Source organism: Thermobia domestica, chromosome 2 (assembly GCF_964235325.1).
Source record: "Thermobia domestica chromosome 2, izTheDome1.hap1.1, whole genome shotgun sequence".
NCBI classification, from domain to species: Eukaryota; Metazoa; Arthropoda; class Insecta; order Zygentoma; family Lepismatidae; genus Thermobia; species Thermobia domestica.
Window position 1 is genome coordinate 269,587,021 of NC_137455.1, and position 20,360 is coordinate 269,607,380.

At 35.0% G+C, this 20,360-nt stretch overlaps 1 protein-coding gene across 5 annotated transcripts in view; it reads right to left on the reverse strand.

The window, feature by feature from the left end:
• Positions 1 to 20,360, reverse strand: part of nolo (ADAMTS-like no long nerve cord) — a 1,299,980-nt gene that overhangs the window by 958,931 nt on the left and 320,689 nt on the right. For all 5 annotated transcript variants that reach the window (XM_081748697.1, XM_081748696.1, XM_081748695.1 and 2 more), the window contains exon 2: positions 18,521 to 18,985. In XM_081748697.1, coding sequence (XP_081604823.1) covers positions 18,521 to 18,559 — 39 coding nt within the window. In that variant the 5' untranslated portion in view covers positions 18,560 to 18,985. The remainder of the gene's footprint in view (positions 1 to 18,520; positions 18,986 to 20,360) is intronic.

Consider the following 20,360-nt stretch of genomic DNA (forward strand, 5'->3'; position numbering starts at 1 on the left):
TTTTTAAACACGAACACCATTGTTAATGTAGTAGCTAGCACCTGCCTGAAGAGTGCTAAGGCACATATGCACTATACATTGTTCAAAGAAAGTACTTGTACGTTCGTAGGTATTTTTTGCTGAAAGCACCCACCGCATATAAATGTCTAAAGTGAGAAAGAATCTCCGTCACTCAATACAAGTATATTTTTTCTTTCCAACCAGTACTGTCAACCTTCAAACATAATCATTTTTGCTTCAAAGTGAAGATAGGACAGAAAAATATCTTGTGATCCTTTAAAAAAAAAAAAAAAACGGATTAGTATATCGTCCCTTTCAGCACGGAAGCAATATCAATCGTGGACCTATAGCTTAATATCATCGTGATCATTATAGGTATTCTACTATTATTGGCAGGTCACTTCCATCCTCCACAGTCTTCCGCTAACCCTTTAACTTCACGTACATTTTTTTCTTTTGATATCGTACATCAATTGTAGTCTCCTTCGCCTCTCCCTCTCTTTCCTGCCACCATACCCTGTAACACGTGCATCACGATATAGTTCCTTCTCAGCCAATATCCCAACCAGTTTCTCCTCCTCTTCTTAATAATATCTAAAATTGTTCTTTCCCCTACACAATTTCTAACACTCTCTCATTTGTTTCCCGCTCGACCCAGCTAATTCTCTCCATTCTTCTACTCACCCACATTTCGTAAGCTTCCAGTCGTTTGTTATCATTTCTGCGTAATATTCATGTTGTGCTTAATATGGCATAATCGAATGCAAGATTTTAATGGATCTACTCATATCATGGTTTCCACATGTCGAAAAAATGGAATGGGTGTTTTTTGGATGTCAGTCTGATCGATAAAATGTATGTATACACGCCCAGAAGTCATATGCCTCAAGATATTCAGATGAAAATTTTAGCATTAATTTTTAAAGAAGATTCTCTGGATGGTATGATCTGATTTGTTGGTTGGTTACTTTGGAGTTTAGCGGCTCGTTCAGCATCGATGTTATATGAGACGTGGACCTACAGCCTAAACGTGTGATCCGAACATGAGTTGCCACCGGGAATCGATCCCGTACTCTAATTATACAGGGTGTTTCAAAACAACACCCACAACGTTTGGGAGATGATTCCTGACATCAAAATAAGACAAAAAGTATAGAACAACCTGGGTGCACAAATGCTTCCTTTCGGAGTTATAGGCTGTCGAAAAGGTAAAATAATGAACTTTAAATGCCCATAGCTCCAAAAGTATGGGGCCTACCGTAGTCGGGTCTAGACTTTACTAAAAAACTAATATCTGCTCTATCCAAAAATACATCTTTCAGAATCCTGCAGTACTTCCGCAACAATTTTTATAGAGGTAGTTAGTGAGTACTTCAGATTATATGCCCATAACCAAACTACCTGTACAAAAATTGTTGCGTGAGTACCTTAGGATTCTGAAACATGTATTTTTGGATAAAGCACATATTAGTTCCTAAGTCAAGTCTTGACCCGACTTCGATAGTCCCATAGTTTTGGAGCTATGGATCTTTATTTATTTATTTATTTTTTTTGTTTGTTTGTTTGTTTTCGGCAGCCTATAACTCCGAAAGAAAGCATTTGTGCACCCAGGTTGGTCTATACTTTTTGTCTGATTTTGGTGTCAGAAATCACCTCCCAAACGTTGTCGGTGTTGTTTTGAAACACCCTGTATAGGCACGGGTAAGATAGATGGGATATGATATTACTTAACTAATGCGGTGGTGGCGGCCAATATTACTTAATGATGCTGTCCAAATATTAAGAATGATGGGAAATATTCTTTAAAATAACATTTTATTCTCTGTTAAACTTGAGAGTTTTGAGGAAAGGCGTCTACTTCTCTTCACTAGATATGTCTTTGATCACCAATATGTGGTGGACGATCTCGCACACTTTTGAAGCGCTAAAGCAAAATATTTCTTTAGCTCATCAAGAACCACCACATGCTCAGTAAAAGAACACTCAAGATAGATAGTAATGCGTAAAACAGTTTTTGGGTCAATAATACACTGTTAAAAATAATTTGTTAAATTTGAGAAACCATTTCTTATCTGTACACCGAGACAATATTTTCTTAGAAATGAGATTTGGCAATTCCCATTCATAAGGAAAGTAACAATATATTTCCTCGTTTCGCTTTATACAACCTCATCTTTCCTTCATTTCTCATTAATGAGAGTTTCAAATTCTTGTTTCTAAGAAAAGATATTCTCGGTGCACAGATAAGAAACGATTTCTCAGATTTAAGAAAGTATTTTTAACCGTGCATTGTCTCGGAAAACCCTAACCATCCACTTCAAAAGAAGCGGCCTACTGATTCACAGTGACAGAAGTAAATCATTCAGTAATTTTGCACTTAGTTTACATTCTAAACTTGAAAATAAACTACTTCGCTCCAAATGTGGGAAAGAAATATCCTTAACAAATAAATGTGCATGTTAGTTGTTCAAGCAACATTTAAAATTCATGTATAATATATTTCATTGTATTAATGTCTATGTAAATTATTTCTATTCTTCTCCGAAAGAGATCAAAGCCTCATGTAGAGCTGAATAATTTGTATTATGGGGATTCAAGCTCAGAAGACCAGTGTAATACTTCGAAAAATATACATAATGCAGTGGCTATGGGAAAATGACGCTAGCAAAGGATTAAGTAAATCAATGTGATGGCTACGCAGTGTTTACATATTCAAAGGTTCACAAAGTCGAAAAGCGGATGAAGAACTGTCTCGTCTCGTTGAAATCAGGCTAAATCCCAGATTATGCGTAACGCCAGTTTTCGCTATGCAATGAATCAGGCAGTTGGTTCTATATGGATGGGAAGTTCGCTCCGGAAAGAGAGAATCACAGAGAAACCAGTCTCAGCTGAGGGATGCAAAGCAGTAAACGTTCCTTTCCAAACCACATTTCTAGTTTTGAATGTAAAAATCTGTCAGTACAGGTTATATTGTTACATGTTTTCCTGATTTTCACCATTCATACCAAATGTGAAATTTATAGAATTATTCAATAACACCATTAACATAATTATCATTAGTATTGTGACTCTAGTGCCATTTAATGAAAATTGAGATGCTTTCATTGATGTAGGCGTTATCTGTATTAATAATGTCCATCGATTCCAGTTTTCCCTTCTCCTCCGTTGTTATCCTTCCACAATAGCTTTTATGTTATCTTTCCAAATGAAGTCTCTTTCCGAACAGTATTCTAACCAGTTCTCTTTCCTTTTACAATTATTTTTAGTATTTCTTTTCTCTCCTACTGTTTTTAGTTGCATTTCTTCACTTGTTTCCGTCCCATCCAAATAACTTTCATATTCTTCTCCATACACACGTTTAAAGTACATGTAATTGTTTGCCATCGCTTTTTTTCTTTGTAATATCTACATCTCTGCTGCATACAGTATGAAAATACTCCGTACAAAATATTAGATTATATTTCTTCGTATCTCTCAATTCATGACCCGCAATAAAAAAAAAGCTATTCTTTATTTCCCATTTACATTTCAGATTAACTTCACTAATGATCTACCTATATATCGAAAATTTTGTCAGTTTTTCTGCTTTCTACTTTCACTAAATTTAATAGTCAAAACATTAGGTAAACTTTCTTACCTTCGCTTGTACCTATAAAATTGCAATTGTTACCAATGTAACTTCCTTCACTAGCCGCCAGTGGCCAATATGTTATTGAATAGTTAGTTTATACTCAGCTCCCAGAATATTATCTGACATATTCTTCTTAGGTACTTCCAATAGTACTATTTAAACTAGGAATTTCAAGTTCTAATTTTGAAAATATAGGGATATTGAAAAAGCGCGCCGGTTTTATTACGTCAAATTATGAACTTTATTTTTTCAAACCAACTAACAAAATTCATAAACATGTTCATGATTTCAGGTATGATGAACGACGTCGGGCATATGCCCTCCTCTACTACGCTGGAATGCAATAACTCTGTTCGTGAAATTCTCTATGACTGCCTGACAAGTTTCCATTTGGATTTCGCCGACGACTCTCGAATTTCCTCCTTTAATTCAAGGATAAAACAGGGTTTATTAACATACACCAATGATTTAAGAATACCCCAAAGAAAAAAGTCACAAGAAGTAAAGTCGCATGACCTTGGGGGCCATTGCTGGTTAGCATTACGCGAAATGAGGCGATCCGTTCTGATAAAAAGTTTTCACAACTAGCACAAGTTGTGCTATAGTAAACTGCTCCATGGCTAGACACAGACTGAAGAAATGCGAGAAATTCATATTAAGGCGACAAAAAATCGGGATGTTTGTGGGTAGAGCAACAATGTCGGCAACCGAGAAAGAAAAATTTGACAGGCAATCCAAAACCGGTGCGCTTTTTGAATAACCCTATATAAATAAATTTTGTTCAAAGATGTATATTCAAATTACTATATCAACACTTCTTTTCATTTTCGTAAAAAAAAAAAAAAAAAAAAAAAAGAGAGAGAGAGAGAAAGCGAGAAAGAGAGGAAGATCTAAATATTTCATCAAGTTTACATACCACAAAGTTTACTTTGATTACAGACCTTTCTAAACTTTTAAGTTTTGATGTAGAATTTGTATACTATAAAACTGCCCATTAATTACATTTATGTTTATCACTTTCCTTGTTTTCCTTCCTCCAGACTCTCTATCCCGACCATCCAAACACAACTTTTTTTTTTTAACCGTGTCCCCATCCAGTTCCATTTTCTATTTCTTATTCATCTCCAATTGTATTCTATACTTCATCACTTTTACCAACACTTTCTCATTGATTTTTCAATCCTCCCACCAAACTTTCTTTGCACTCCTTCATATCCTCATTTATATGTATATAGTCTTTTTTCTTAATTCTTTATAATGTTCACGTTTCTTCTCCGCACAATATTCTACACATTATACTCTTTCCTAATTCTTTATTCAAACACCCACACATTACTTTTTTTCTTTTTCCTAAGGCATTCTTTCGCCATTCCTATTCTTGTTCCTATTTACCTTTTTCATGTAAGATCTTCAGTAGATACCACAAACTAGTCAGTAATCTGTTTTAAATTCTCCCTTTCAACTTCAAAAGTTGACAAAGACCCTTTCGTTCTAATCACCATTGCTTTCCTCTTGTATTTTAGTTCCACATTCTTCACAGATTTTCATCAAGTATCCTAATATTCGATTCAGATTTCTCAACAAAACCTGATCAGTGAAACAAATATGGGTCACCTGGATAACGTGTATCATGATTTTTACTCGTGACATCTGGGTCTGAGTTTCACTTTTCAGATCCAGTCTGACCCGATGACCTGCAAATACGCTATATGATGTTAGTTTTACAGCATAACTTAAGAATTTTGTAATGGAAGTAATGATATCTATAACTCGAGCGCGAATCTTCACGTATTCGATTCCCAATCTGGCATTTCTTCAGCAAGGCACAATGTTTTGGCTATTTCAAACATAATTTCATGTTTATTCATCTTTCCACACTGAAAAATATACAATTGCTCTGATCACTAACTATGAGAAAATTCAGGGTGGGTGAGAAATAACTAAGTTTTAAAAAAGTGTTAAAAATACTATAATATTGATTCTTATTTATTAGAAAAACGTGTATTATAGAGAGCTAGCTTGTTTACCAGCGGGGACTGAGGTAAAGGGGGAAAACTTTCAACAATTGTTCTGCCTTGCTCTTGCAATACTCCCTTACCCTCCTTCTACATGTCAGCGTTGCCAGGGTTAAAAAATTGTCATATGAATGTCATACTGAAGAGAGTGTGAGTAGGTTATTTGTTGTGTGCTGTTGTGCTTGCGGTTTTGGTGCTTATTATTCATTTGGCAATGGCTTCACAGCGTAAGAGAGGGCAAACTATACAGAGCGAAGCTAGAGAAGTAATAAGGAAGGCCAAAGTACAGTGCGACGAAGAAGCGAGGGAGAAAAAAACTTAAGCATTTGTTATCACAGCCTAATTTGCGTGTTCCACGTATACAGGGATCTTCGATAGGGATTGCATTATTGCATAAACTCTTTGAATTATGTGAGTATTAGCTGAATTTTTTGACAACGCACTGGCAACCCTGCCCAGGACCGTCGAGTGCCCGTTTCTTGGTGACGGGGTGGGGCATCTGTCAATCAACTCTGAATTCCTCAGCCTCGCATTAAAGCCAGCTTCCTATAATACTTGTCCTTCGTTACATATGAAAACGAAACAATAAGTTAAAATTGAACATAGGTACCCCTGTTGTTGACCAGCATCATTAAGCGCCAGGGATACAATTGGTACTTTTCTGAAAGAAGTTAACTGTGTTAAGCCAAGGTCTTCAGATTTTAATTATCAATGAGCATAATTTTGGGGAACAAGTTTCAGTTTTTTTTTTTAATTTTATTACTCTCATTTCTGTTGTTGTGTATTTGTATGTCATAAATGAATGTCTGATATTGTGAGTCAATGTTGTAAACTATTTTGTTATACGTTATTGTAAGACATTGTATAATTTGTTTGTCAACAATAACACAATCGTCGGGCAGCTTGTTGAATGTAATTTCATTTTAGTGTGATGTCAGAGAGATTTTTGGTTGATCAAGATTTCATCGAAGAATATTGAGAATACGTGTAAGATTTCAAACCATATTATGAACACTCTATTATGGATGTTGGCAATGACCTCTTGAATATGAGTCTCCAATTCTTCCACCATGAGAGTATTGAACTTATATACTTTCTTGTTAGTGTAGCCGCACAAGAAGAAAAAAAAATCACACGGAGTGACATCTAGTCTTTTTCCTGTAATACACTATAATTTATATAGAGTATTAAAAATATATTATACATAATCTTACACACAACAAATTCTATGACATCCTCGATCAAACTCCCTCACGTATAAGAAAAACATGCCTATGGTTCTCACACGCTTACACTTCGATAGACCTTGCAGTTATCTTTCAGTGTAGTGCTTTGAAACAGACCACATGCATATAAGAGAGAAAAAAATGATAGATTCATTATGAAAAAGGTAAGAGAAGAAAATCATGCTTGTTAGAGTTACATTAGCCTCTCCACATGTGTGACGATGTTTCGATGTCTTTCAGTCACACCGGATCTTGTAGGTCACGAATCTGATTTTCGGTTACGAATCACAAATTTCGTGTCCCGTTTTAGTTAATTTATACTCAATTCCTTTTAATATTTAATTGAGTAAGCATCTTCCTTAGTCAAACCCTACTGCTCTACTTTTACTGTAGAATAAAATGACGTAGTTTGCGAATCTCAACATTCGAATGTTTTCTGCAATGTCCTCCCGATTCCATTGATTTATCGTCAATGACAAGTTACTCTGTGCAGCGTTTCACACGCGGAGATTTCTCTCTCTCTCTCTCTCTCTCTTTTTTTTTTTTTTTTTTTTTTTAATTTTCGTTCCCACATACAATACAACACATCAGACGAAGACATGTCACAGACAGCAAGGCTTGTGTTTACGGATTAGATTGCGACACAGAACGGGATCGATTTTTCAAGAAATAAAATATTCAGCCACTGTACACACTACTTTGTCGCTTGACTATTGTCAGCTGAACAAGTAACCGTATTTTAATATTGTGACTGAATCATTTTAGGTTGTAATATTATGTTCATGCATAATAGGTATGCAATATTTATAAGTGAAACACGCTTTCAAGTTTTTGAGAGTTAATAAGCAAATAATTACTATGGCAGGTTGTATGTTTTGGAATTTTCTCTCTTTCTTTTGTTTCCAGAGCAGCTATTTTATCATCAGTCTTCTACCATGTCGAGGAACTGTCAACAGTTTCCTCTGTCAGACATTGTTTCCTGTCCTGTCGATCATTTATCATTCTTCTCTGAGGAACAGTGTGTGACTGCAAAAGCCTTTAAGACGCATTTTATTAGAATCAGGGGTTGGGAAATGACTGGAAGGAAAGATAAGCTAAACTCCTGTTTTTATACTAAACAACTGGCCACTTCTTACAGTTTCGATTACATAAACCGATTTTTTTTTCTTAATATGTTATATTTTACATTAGGTAGAATATGTGCACAAAGAGAACAAATAACGTTTCCATTCTTATAGTTCGAGAGCAATGACTTAATGTCTTGAGACGCTGAAATTGCAGGAAGTCAAAAACATAACTCTGTATTGACACTAGAGATGCAAAAAAGCCGGCTTTTTTGAATCGATGGTTTTTTTCACATAAAAAGCCGGCTTTTTTGGGAAAAAAACGAGAATTTTGGAAATTTTGGCTTTTTTCAACATCATGATTTTTCTATCTAAATAGCTTTCTTATAGTATATTCTATAGTTAGATAAAAATTCCATGACCTGAATGTGATATTTCGCTCTGAAATTCACCATCAAGATGGATGGAGCACATGTTTTAGGAATTAAAGCTAACATGGAGAATGTAGTATTTGAGGGTAATTTTAGAGGATATTTAACTTTATTTTAACTTTTGAGTTATCGACATCTTTTTTCTTCTCTAGTTTGTCATCCGTGTTTCATTTCTAAGAGCTTTTAGTACTCTAGCTTCTAGCGCAAAAGTTAAACTTGCCCGTTTTTCTATTTATCCGCCAAAGCGTACGTTTTTCAATATATCCGTCAAACCGTACTTCCACATTTCTGTTATACTGTAGCTGTGAAGTGATTTAGCAATAATTTTCCGGACACAACCTTGAATACCAATTTATACAAATAATCAGTAGCGGATTTAGAAAAGTACTTTAGGAGGGTTTTTTCTGATTGTTTCGTTTCCTAAAAAGTCCTAATTTTATTTGGGAAGTGCTTGAAGTTTATGAGTACAGGCATAACTAATATTTCGTTTCGTTTATATGTTTAGCAATAATCTTCCGGATACAACTTTAAAAATCATTTTATACTGAGAATTTAGAAAAGTATTTTGGGAAGGGTTTCTTAGTAATGTTTAGTTTTTTTAAACATTCGTAATTTTTATTTGACGGGAGCTTAAAGTTTATGAGTAAAGGCATAAATAATAGATATTTCGTTTGTTGCAGACATTCCGTAACTTTGGGGAACGGGCTTCAGTCCGAAAGACCGCCCCCCTAACCTTCGCAAAACCGTCACTGCTGGTAATTAGTAATAATAACGATTTAAAAACAATAAAAAAAGGAAGTCGCCCAACTCACAGTACACGCACTATTTCTACATTCACAGATGGAATGAAGAAAAGCCTTGTCAGAATGGTCGAATGTTGGTTGAATCCCGGTCTTCCCGATAGAAGCGCAAAAGCTAATCACTCAGTCATGTTTGTTGTGCAGTTGTATTTAGCTTAACTTAAATATATTCCGTAGTCTTTTTTTTTTGGGGGAGGGGGTTCCGTAATGATATGTTGAATCCCTCTTGTTAAAAATTCAGAAAACTTGAGGATTGGGTAAACTGTGATGGTGGTTCTATAAAACTTAACTGTAGAATTTCAAGAATATACAGAACCAAAAGCTCTAGATGTGCAGCCTTTAAGTGTATCATATAAATCTAAGTATTTCTCTTATGTTTTATTTTAATTTTATTTTGTTTCAAAAAGAGGGTATGGAATATTTTGAAGTAAAAATACTACATACTATTTTGCTAGTTATTTGTGTATTCTTTAAAAAGAAGTGTTTACTTTTAGGGTTGGCTGATTTACACCAACTTTTTTTTTTTAATAACTGGTTTAAACCACAAAAATAAAAAGAATGAAAAATGCGAATCGTGTGAACTTCATGGTAATGTTTCCAGATATCAAACTACCTGCAATAGTTTTATTTCCCTTTTACCTTTTAATCAAGGTGTCCCATGTTCAATTCTCGGTCAAACCACAATCCTTCTTTCATGCGTAACCCAAGTAACGGTTCGGATGTCAGTTTAAGCGAAAGTCTTCTCCTTGATAACCTCGGTATTTCGTAAGGATGTTAAGCCTAAATATACTAAACAAACCAAATTGTATATTTCTACATGCCTAAATGCGTGTTGTTTTATAAAGAAGTCAATATTGCTTAAATATATTGATAGAAATTGGCAAAATTTATCGATTGCCTACGTAGCTTCCAACATTAGCTTGGATTGGACTTTCAATGATATCTACGTACTGGTACTAAATTTGTAATTTAATACCTCAGTTTTAGCGTACTGATTATGGTACGTTGACCTTTAAATTTTACATGCAAAGCAATAACAGGATTTTCCCGTTATTGTCTTACATTTCAAGTAATGACGGGATTTTCCCAATGGCTAGGGCGGGAGATTCTCAACTTAAGAAATTTACTGACCGCACTTCTTTAAGCTTATGGGAGTTCTTCCGGCATAACCCCGCTGTTGCATAATAACATCAAGGCGAAACAAACTTAGGCTATTTCTGTGAATATGTAATATAAATACATAAAGCAAAAAATCTAAGTCAAAAAAGCCTGGTTTAAACCAAAAAAGCCTGGTTTAAACATCCCCCAAAAAACGGTTTTTTGGCATTTTCAAAAACAATCACGGTTCTTGCCAACTCTGCTTACTTTTGTATATAGGAGGTTAAAAAATTCTTATTATATACATTGGTTAATCCTGTGGAATTCATAATGTAAATATGTTGAAGAAAAATTGTTTGAAATATTTTTTCGAAATTCATAGTTTATTTTCGATGTTTTATATTATTATCAGCATCAACCACTAATTAAATGATTTTTTTGTGTTATAGAGAAGCGATACAAAGTCTGTTTTATCAATTTAAAGCAGTATTTTGAAAAAAGCCCAAAATTTCCGAAGCAAAAAAGCAAAGCAGAAAAAACCGAGTTTTTTTTCCCAAAAAGCCGGTTTTTTTCCGAGCCCTTGCATCTCTAATTGACACACATCAGTGTTGCTCATTTACCCACTTTATGATCAAATATAGCCATTTTCGCATATTGACCAGCAAGTACAGTGTGTCCATATAAAATGCTATCATACTTTAAAATGGTAATATGTCGTTTTCGATAATCGTATTTGAATGAAATTTCTGACATTTGAAAGATTTTATTTATTTATTTATTATACCTCATAGGTATTGAATGTGGGTCCCACGAGTAGCGATGCAGACATCAAGGCGATATTCCCATTCGCGCCACACATGCTCCAACATATCTGATGAAATGGACTGAACGCATTGATATGGACTTACACTTCTTCCATGTTGTGATGCAATGGGGTACATACAATCCTTTACGTAACCCCATAAGAAGAAATCACAGACCGGCAAGTCAGGCGACGTCGGCGGCCACTTGTAGAAGACATGATCATCATTTCCGGCACGTTCAATCCATCTTCCTGGATGCCGCTCATTGAGATATTCCCTAACATGTAAATATCAATGAGAAGGTGCTTCATCTTGTTGGAAAATAAAGTCACTGCCTTATTATTCTCAAGTGACCTCCAGCAGAAACAGCAACTGCCTGCTAAATATCCAACAATGAACCTATATCGACTAATCACAAAGTAAACATAAGTGAATTTTCTTTTTCTGTATTTGATCTCGTCCATTATTGACATTGTTATCCATGTTGACATGCTCAAAAATATTTGAATTTTTCTTTCAAATTTGACCAATTTAATTTAAATACGATTATCCAAAGTGACGTAATACCTCTTTAAAGTATGATAGTATTTCTAAGGACACGCTGTAAAAATTTACTTTAGTTATTAGGTTTAATTTTGGTCAATTTTATGTTCATAACTGCCAACTTTTTCTAACCATTTGTGTCTCGCGGAATGTATATATTACTCAAAACGTATTTAAAGACACAAATAAAAGAAACGAACGAAGTGTGTGAACTTGCTGGATAGCTAATCCTTCGTTTTATAGCACTAGTTACTTACATCGCCACATCAGAATATATCTTTTCTGAAGCTTACATTTCCTTATACAATCCTCGTCTACTCGTTACAACTTCATAGCAAACTAGAATTCTGAAAATTCGCGATTTTTTAAAATTTAGAACTGTGTTCATTTACTGCTCTACTAGCTTTAAAAATTCTAATGCTTTACACTCAAAATTATTGCAAAGATGGGTAACGAAGGAATGAAATCAACTGATCTTTAGTAGCTCTTGTCATTGAATTTATTTTAAGTGTTAAAAACAGTAAAAGTGTTTGATTTGAGAATATCAGAAAGAATATTGCACTATGTTTAAAATATTCAGTAAAGCTATAAAATATTTTACTTGCTTTATTATTAATATCTGCTAGCTATAACTTAAACCGTAAATTTAGAAGAGTTTACCTATTTTTGGTCAACCCTGTGCGTTATTTAATCTCATTTTTTGAAGGAAATTGTTGGCAACAGTGATAGACATCTACTTGCGTATGAAATATTTCTAGCTACTACCTTCCGTATTTGGCAATGTGACGATTTATTATGGCATATCTAGCTAAAATTCAAACTCAACCAGCGATCAAGTCATGCCTGTAAAACTTCCTCATTATGTAGGATGTTCTCGTTAAGTAATAAGAAACAAAGATTGACTGTCAGAAACCTTTGTGTATTGTGCTTAATGGCATTTGAGACACCGATATAAAATTTCATTGAAAGACTGGCGCAAAACTTATCGAAAAAGGTAAACTACTTTTAGGTTATGTTCATAAAATTACAACCGTACAGACAAGTTACAAGTAATGAACACTAATGTCCTTTTTTTTACGAGTAGCTAGCAGGTGTGCTCTCGTTATGCAGGTTGTATGGCTCTGGGTTTGATTCCCAATGCGGAAGCAAAGTGTTGGATAAAATCTCGAAGAGTAGTTTGGGTCCCACTTTAGGCAGTATATGCCGTCTCGTATAGGAGTGTTGTACTTCCTTTAACCAATCAATTTAAAGAACAATACTTGTATTTAGAAATTGTATTTATTTCGCATCAATCTTTATCATAATCTTTGTTTAGTCTCAATGCACACTTGCAAATTCGTAACTTTCATGGGCCAGTGATGTGAAATACGTCTTTCAGATCGTGGCATTGTGAATGATCAATAGGTACCCATTATAAAAACAATACTCTTTATATAATACCAACAGTACCCATTTGGCTGTCCCAGCAATGCAAAATTTTGAAACACTGACAAAAGTATTGGAAAAAATAAGTTTAGATATTTATTTTTCACTTCATTTTTGAATTTATACAATGTCTTTATATTTAGTATGTTTGAGAAAAATAACTCTAATGCATCAGGATGTAGCGGAAATACGGGGAAGCTCAGGCATGCAGCCAGCCCAAAAATTTAGGGGAAGCCGGTAGAAGAGATGTTTTCAGGATAACCACATATTGTAACGTAGTTATCCTCCAGTACAATGGTATTTAACTATTTAAACCAGAATGGTGATAACACTGTACAAATTTGGCTCTATACTGAGAAAAATATTCCAGGTGGCAGGTGATCGTTGCTTTCAATTGTTGACTTGCGTTACCATATTAACTACAGGTATGGTATACCATGTGACACCACCGTTTGAGAACGTCAAACTGCACTCTTGGCATGGTGTTCCCACTAGAAACCATGTCATTAACACTTCCCAGACCCTTATCCACGGGGTAGCATGGGCGGCGGGCCCCCTAAAATTTTTTACTGTAGGCTTGCAAATGAGATGAAATATAATATGTTTGAATTGGGCCTACCGTAACTTCTACCGGCTCCCCCTAAATTTTTGGGCTGGCTGCGGGCCTGAGCTTCCCTGTATTTCCGCTACATCCTAATGTATTAGAGTTAGTTATTTTTCTCAGACGTAGATTTCTTAGGTAAGAGTAGTATTCTAATGGTTTTCCATTTCCTCCCCCCAGGGTGTTCCGAAACGTTCTTTACTGTAGAAAACTGATTCATGAAAAACTGAATGACATAAAACCCGTTTGTTCTTGTATTTGTTTGTTCATTTTCTTTACTTATGCTTTCCTTGTCCATTTTCAGAAAATTTACGTTGGTTTCACTTTTGTACCTTATACAGCCTATATCATGTTCCAATATTTTCTCCTTACTTCCAAATGTCCAAAACGATAGGTGGTCCGGCCGGACTAGCTACTTCTTAGACTTAATTCCTCAGTGTGGACCTACCTGTGACCTCTCCTTATTCAGATAGTTCTGACTTACCCACGTGGCATTGATCTCTCCTGTAATACTTCCGAAATCACTAAGTCGTAGTGGCTTTAGCAGAACAATTTTGAAATGGGATAGGTTCAAAATCATTTAACATAAGTATTTAGGTCGGAATTGTTTCATCTTAAAGACGATGCGTTGACAATGTAAGTTAAGAGTACAAAATTTAAATACCCTTTCGACGAATCAAGCAGCGATTTAATCCTTCGCGTCACTGAGGGGCTAAACTTTGCGGCGGCTATGTGTAGATGCGTGTCACAACGTCATGGTATTTCACTGGTCCTATTATTAGTATCAAAAGCCGAATTACTTCCTGTGATTACGGTGGATATTTTAGGTGACCAAGTTCAATCTATGGTACAAATGTTGTTCCCTATCAACGAGACAGTTCCCAAATGGGTTGTGGCTTCTGAAACATCAAGATGATTTTCAACACCTTCCCTGTCCTGTTCATTCCCCCAACTTACAACTAAACTCACGGTTTTTGTTTAACAAATTGCCATTTTGTTTCCGAATTTTGCTTATTTAAAAAAATCGCCTCAGATTAAAGCTTGAGTCTCTTGCAGCAAACAGAGCAAACGTGAGACATTAAAGAGTTCTGAAGATTTCATTTTACTAAACTAGAGCAAATGTATGGCATGAAAAGAGAGAGTAATAGAAAAATAAAGGACAAATATGAATAAAATCTGAGGGATTGTCCAAAGCACAAGAAGCACAAGATATTTTGTTTGGATATTATTGATATTAACTACAGTGCAACTACATATTCAAATCATAAGTAAACAAAAAAAAAGCCTTTATGTATATTATTCTAATATTATATTTAAAAATAATAACAATTAGCAATATGTTATAATTTGCAAGTTGTATGCTTTTCCAGAAAAAAAAAAACTATTTCAAGTTTTTGGTTAAAAATTTTACGCGATATAAAATTTATTTTATCGTACGGAAGTTATTTTGAAACGCCCTGTACATTTATTTGTGGGTCAGACACAAATGCAGTAAATTTATGCTCCAACTGCTTCATTTTTATGAGAGTTCCACTCACACAAAAGTACAGTAGCTACTACACGTACACTCGTACAGCCTTCTGTCATCATCCGGAGTCTTTTAAAGTCATAAAAGTTGGCGCTTTACTCATTTTCTTCTTTTTCTTTATTTTCTCCTCTCTTTTTTTAATCTTTCAGAAGATTTCTTCCTTTCCTCTCCCTGTCACTTCACCTAATCTAGTTTATGTGCTAGTCTTTGCCCTAAGGAAGATATACAGGGGAAATGCAAAAATATGTGCAAGAGCATATTCTCTCTGATTATTTATTACAAATAGCACCGAAATAATAGGGACAACAGTATTAAGCCAAAATCAAATTCAATATTTCAATCTTCTTTAAATTGATGTATATGTTTTTAATGTGTGAAAACAGGACTTTCTGAAAGATCATGTAATATAGTGTACATATCTTTTTACACAATGTTTTAAAAATAATAGCCTTGTTTAAATGAATTAGCCAAAACGACAATGGGCTTTTTTCTATTCACAGAGATATTGTTGCTTATAGTTGAGGAAAAACTTTTGTAGCTTAATTTCATTCATCAGTCCCATGGTTTAAGAAACCTGTGAAGTAAAGTTCACATTTTTCAACATATAAGATCAGTGGCGTATTGAGGGGGATTATCGGGCTCAAACCCCTCGAAATAAATTTGTTAGTTTTTTGCATTCCACGTACCGCAATAATCCTTCTTACCATTTCTAAGAATTTCATTGACTTTCCATTTTCTTATGCTCTTTGTTCAGAAATAATATTGTATTTGTCAAATTTCATTCCATGTAAGAACCGCGTTCTTTTTATCTTTCTTTCGTCCATTCTACTCTTCTGTTTCTTTTTCTTAGTTGTTACTTTCTTTCGTTTCTCCTATCATACTTTTGACCATTGTTAGTTGTAATTCAAGTCGGCCGTCGTCAGTAACACTAAAGCTAAGAGGAGTTGATAAGCGAAACTGGTGTTCCACACCAACTTAGTGTTCCACATCAATATAACAGGACTTTAGTTATTTAGCAAAGGAATATTTACACCATTTAGTTATAAAGAAAGGTAAATGTTTGAATTAAAGAAAACCAATGGGGGAATAAGTGGGCAAGGAAATTAGGTAGGCCAAGATGATGCTTCCCTTTTTTCCTATGAATAGAATTAAAGGTTAGATTCACTGCTAAATTTTTGTATGTGTTTGTACCATATCAAATAAGATTCACCAGTCTGCAATTCTTGCCATTAAAACTTCAATTTATGCATAAATTAAAAAATATATTTAACTCTCAAATTAAGGTGGGCAATTTCCCCCTTGCTTCCCCATGTTGTGCATAGTTCCTCGACACAAAATTCTAAATACGCCACTGTATAAGATTAACAGAAACGACACTTGTATTTACCTGTAAGAAGCAGTGTCTTTCTCTCTCTATATATATATATATCTCCCCTTCGAACATCTCGGAAGTTGCTTAAAGAACATATGAGATTAGAATAACACCACACTCTTCGAAAGATAATAAATTACCATTGTTAGTTAACCACAATTTATTTCAAGGTATTTCTGAACGTTTCATGGCGCCAGTTTCTTAAACTTCACATCTCTGCTGGCGTTACAACTATCTGACGTTCTTTTATCCTTAAAAAATAGAATCAAACTTTCCATAACGTGAGTCTCTTTCTTTTTTATATATATATCACAATCGCCCCCTCCTTTACATATTTATAGAAAAAGTGATTATGAGAAACATTTAGGTCTCTTCTTAAATTTTTGCCACATCATTTTAGTTAAGCATTGGAATATGCAATCTAAACTAATCTAGCTAAAGTATGAGAAAATATGATTTTAGTGTAGAAACAAGTACTTTAACATTCAAGATTATTATAAAACTTCCCTACTTCCCGAATGTATACAAATTTTGATCGCGGCTACAGGAGTGACCAAAATTTCTCAGCTCACTCTCTCCCTCCTTCCTGATTTCTGAAAAATCACTCGTTTCGGACATTGCCCAACTGTAAAGCGCTGTGGAAATTCGAAAGAAATTAATTCAACTGCTACACTAAACTCTTGCTACTCCAACTCTCAGCAGTCCGGTCTTCCAGTAATCCTCTGTCGCATGACGTCACCTCTGTAAAGGATTCCATTTGTTTATACTGTAACTATGGAACCGTTCATGGTTGCTTGTAAAGCGGTCGCCTGATAAATTATGCACCGTCGAGCATCTTCATTGTTACAACTGAAAATTATGGAACATGTTACATAGTGAGCAATACTCTACGTACAAACTCAACAACTAAATTTTTCTAGTTTTCTATGATAACATATGTAACTTTAGATTGTATTTTATGTGTTAAACTAAATTTCAGACACTCTCAATAATTCGGCACTAACTAATCTGGCGCCTCTCTTTGCAAGAAATGGCCGGATTAGAGAGAGTCTAGTGTAATTTCAGACATTTACTTACTTGTGTTATTAATGTTAAAAGTAGCTATGTTCTGCTCTGTTACTCTTAACGTGTAGCATCCCGAAGATATATATTGTATGATATATAACGACGTCGTGGATTTTACAGCGGATCCTCGAGTTTAAAAACTCCTCGTGTGGTGAAGAATCTGGTTTACGAACAATATTTCGGGATACAAACACACACACTGTACCGACAATTCCACGTGCCTAAGAGTGATTTTAAGTGTGCATGTCTGTCAGGCTAAAAGCTAATTGTGTTTCACTAACTTTTGTGTTTCAGCTCTCATACTGTTTTATTTAATTTTTGTGTTGCTTATTTGTCATATTATTTTTATTCTACGTATATTCTCCATCACAGAAAAACACTTTAAATATTAAAAAAAAAACCTACACATAATATGTTTCTGTGGCTAGAATAGATTAATTAGGCCTATGTTTACATTAATTTCAATGGAAAAAATAATTTCGATTTACGAACAATGTTACGGAACGGAAGAAATTCGTGACACTCAAGTTCATTGTATTTTTAGAGCTAAAAGTATTAATGATATATATATTACTAGCAATAAATAGATAAGTAGCTACTATATAAATACTGTATAATTGTATACATGATGAATTTAAATCTTCGTCGGAGTAGAAGGGAAAAGAATGAACTGATTCGTGTCATCAAAACCCGCCGTTCACGTGACGAAATTATCACGACACTGAAACTTCTCATTAATTTCAGATTTAAGTTACAACAGTTCTTGGACTGTGGAAAGATCTACTGATAGATCATTCCAAAAACCTAAAAACTTATAACTAAAAATATTTCTCGCTTTTAAGTGGAAAACGTCTACATGTAGTAATAGTAACAACTGAAAATTAAGAGAAAGTTTGTAATAATATTTTTGGTACTTACCAGGAGTGTTATCGCCGTCGTTTGCCAGTCCTTGACCATTTTGCGGAATATTGTGATATAGAATTATAGGATGTTTCAGTTCACTTGAGAACACAATTTTTTTCTGTCTATCCGTCCGATGTATTCGAATTATAGTAACTAATTCTTACATTGCATTTATTATACACTCAGTCACGATGTTCTGTATCAGTCGCACAAAATTCCAGCTAAAACAAATCGAGGTCTTGCTGTTTATGAGATTACGCGGAAAATATATTTATGTCGGTATCAATCACTTTCCTGTGAGACTATCCGAAGATCACTTTCGGTAGTGATTATATTGAGAAACGAATGAAAATGTTATGAGACGGGAGATACAAAGAGGAGTACCATTACCACACTTCTGCGTTGTCTTCGTTTTCTGTCCTTCCTTTTGAGAGTTACCCAGTTGTTTTCATCCCATTCTGGTGTGGTCTTTTAGTTGTTCTGAAAGAAACAAAGAAAACAAAGAGATAAGTCGACTATAAGAAAGGAAAAAAAACCACCAGACTCATTGAAAGATATTAAAAATTGTAAATGTTAAAAAGCTTTTTGGTTATAATCTACAGAAGTCAGCCCCTTGTACCCTGGTTTCTTATCTAACAAAACCTGTTTTTGTTTTGCGAGCAAAGGGGATTTTTTTTTTTTTCAGTTTGATTGAAGACGAAGTCCAAGAAAATGAATCCATGTGCTTCTGGAAACAGATTGGAATTTCATCTCCTCCACGTCCCCGAAGAAAAATCAGACAAGAAAATAAGAAGAAAAGGACACGAAGCTTGCAATCTACTTCAAATGTGTCCCTTCTGACGTATACATAAAAGTCATTTTTACGTCTGATATCAACATTTAGTAGGGTTGTTCCACAACAAAAAGCAGAAAACTAAAGGGGTGAAAACCATGTCTGGAACTTAAGGAAGAACAGGTAAACAGAGGTTGCAGGAAAAGATTAGGCCAGACAGCTCATTTCAACCTTATCGGGGTTTAAATCCAGAGGAACGTCAAAGGGTAAGAATTTGGGATGAGGTGAAGAAAATAAGAAAGCAACAAATGTACGTAAGAAAGAAAGAAAAGGATTGAGGAAGAATGAAACAAAAGTAGTGAAAGAAATCCACTATATAGGAAAAAGGAAGCAAGACCACAGGAATCTTCTAAAGAGATGTGTGATTGCATTTCGAAACCTCACGAACCAGAGTCCGTCTTTCCTTTTTCTTTATTCTTCAGTGGAAAAACCGAATTGAAAACCGCATTTTCTGGAAGGTTTGAGATGTGACGGAGAGAGGGTTACGGGAGGATTAAAGAAGGACTCTAGCACGAAGAAGAAGGAAGAGACGGAAAGAGAGACCGTCTTCAAACAGAGGGCGTGACGATGGATCTTGAAGAATTCAACGGAAGAAAACTAAAGAGGGTTTTTAAAAAATCAAATTTTGGGTACGAAAAGTAAAGCGGGGAGAGAACAATTTCGACATAGGCACGTAAACCTCACGAAAAAATAGACAGAAAAACGGGAAAGAGGGAGTAGAAGAGAAAGAGGATTTGGTCGAACTGACATCGTGACTCTCACGCGAAATTCACGTTACAGGATTAAGAGGCTTCTTGTTTTAAAAGAAGAGGTTGAGCTCCTCTTGCCGCGGAAGGCGATGTTGTCTTGTCTCTGTGTGTATGTGTGTATGTGTGCAGACATTCTCCTCAATTTTTCGGGATGTTTCCTCCTTCTCTTCCCCCGTGCGGAAGAGTACCAGCCAACAAACGACTATTGAAAAATCAGCGGACGTGACTGCAAAGGGGGAGATGATAAAGGAATGGTCAAAGCATGAGACAAATA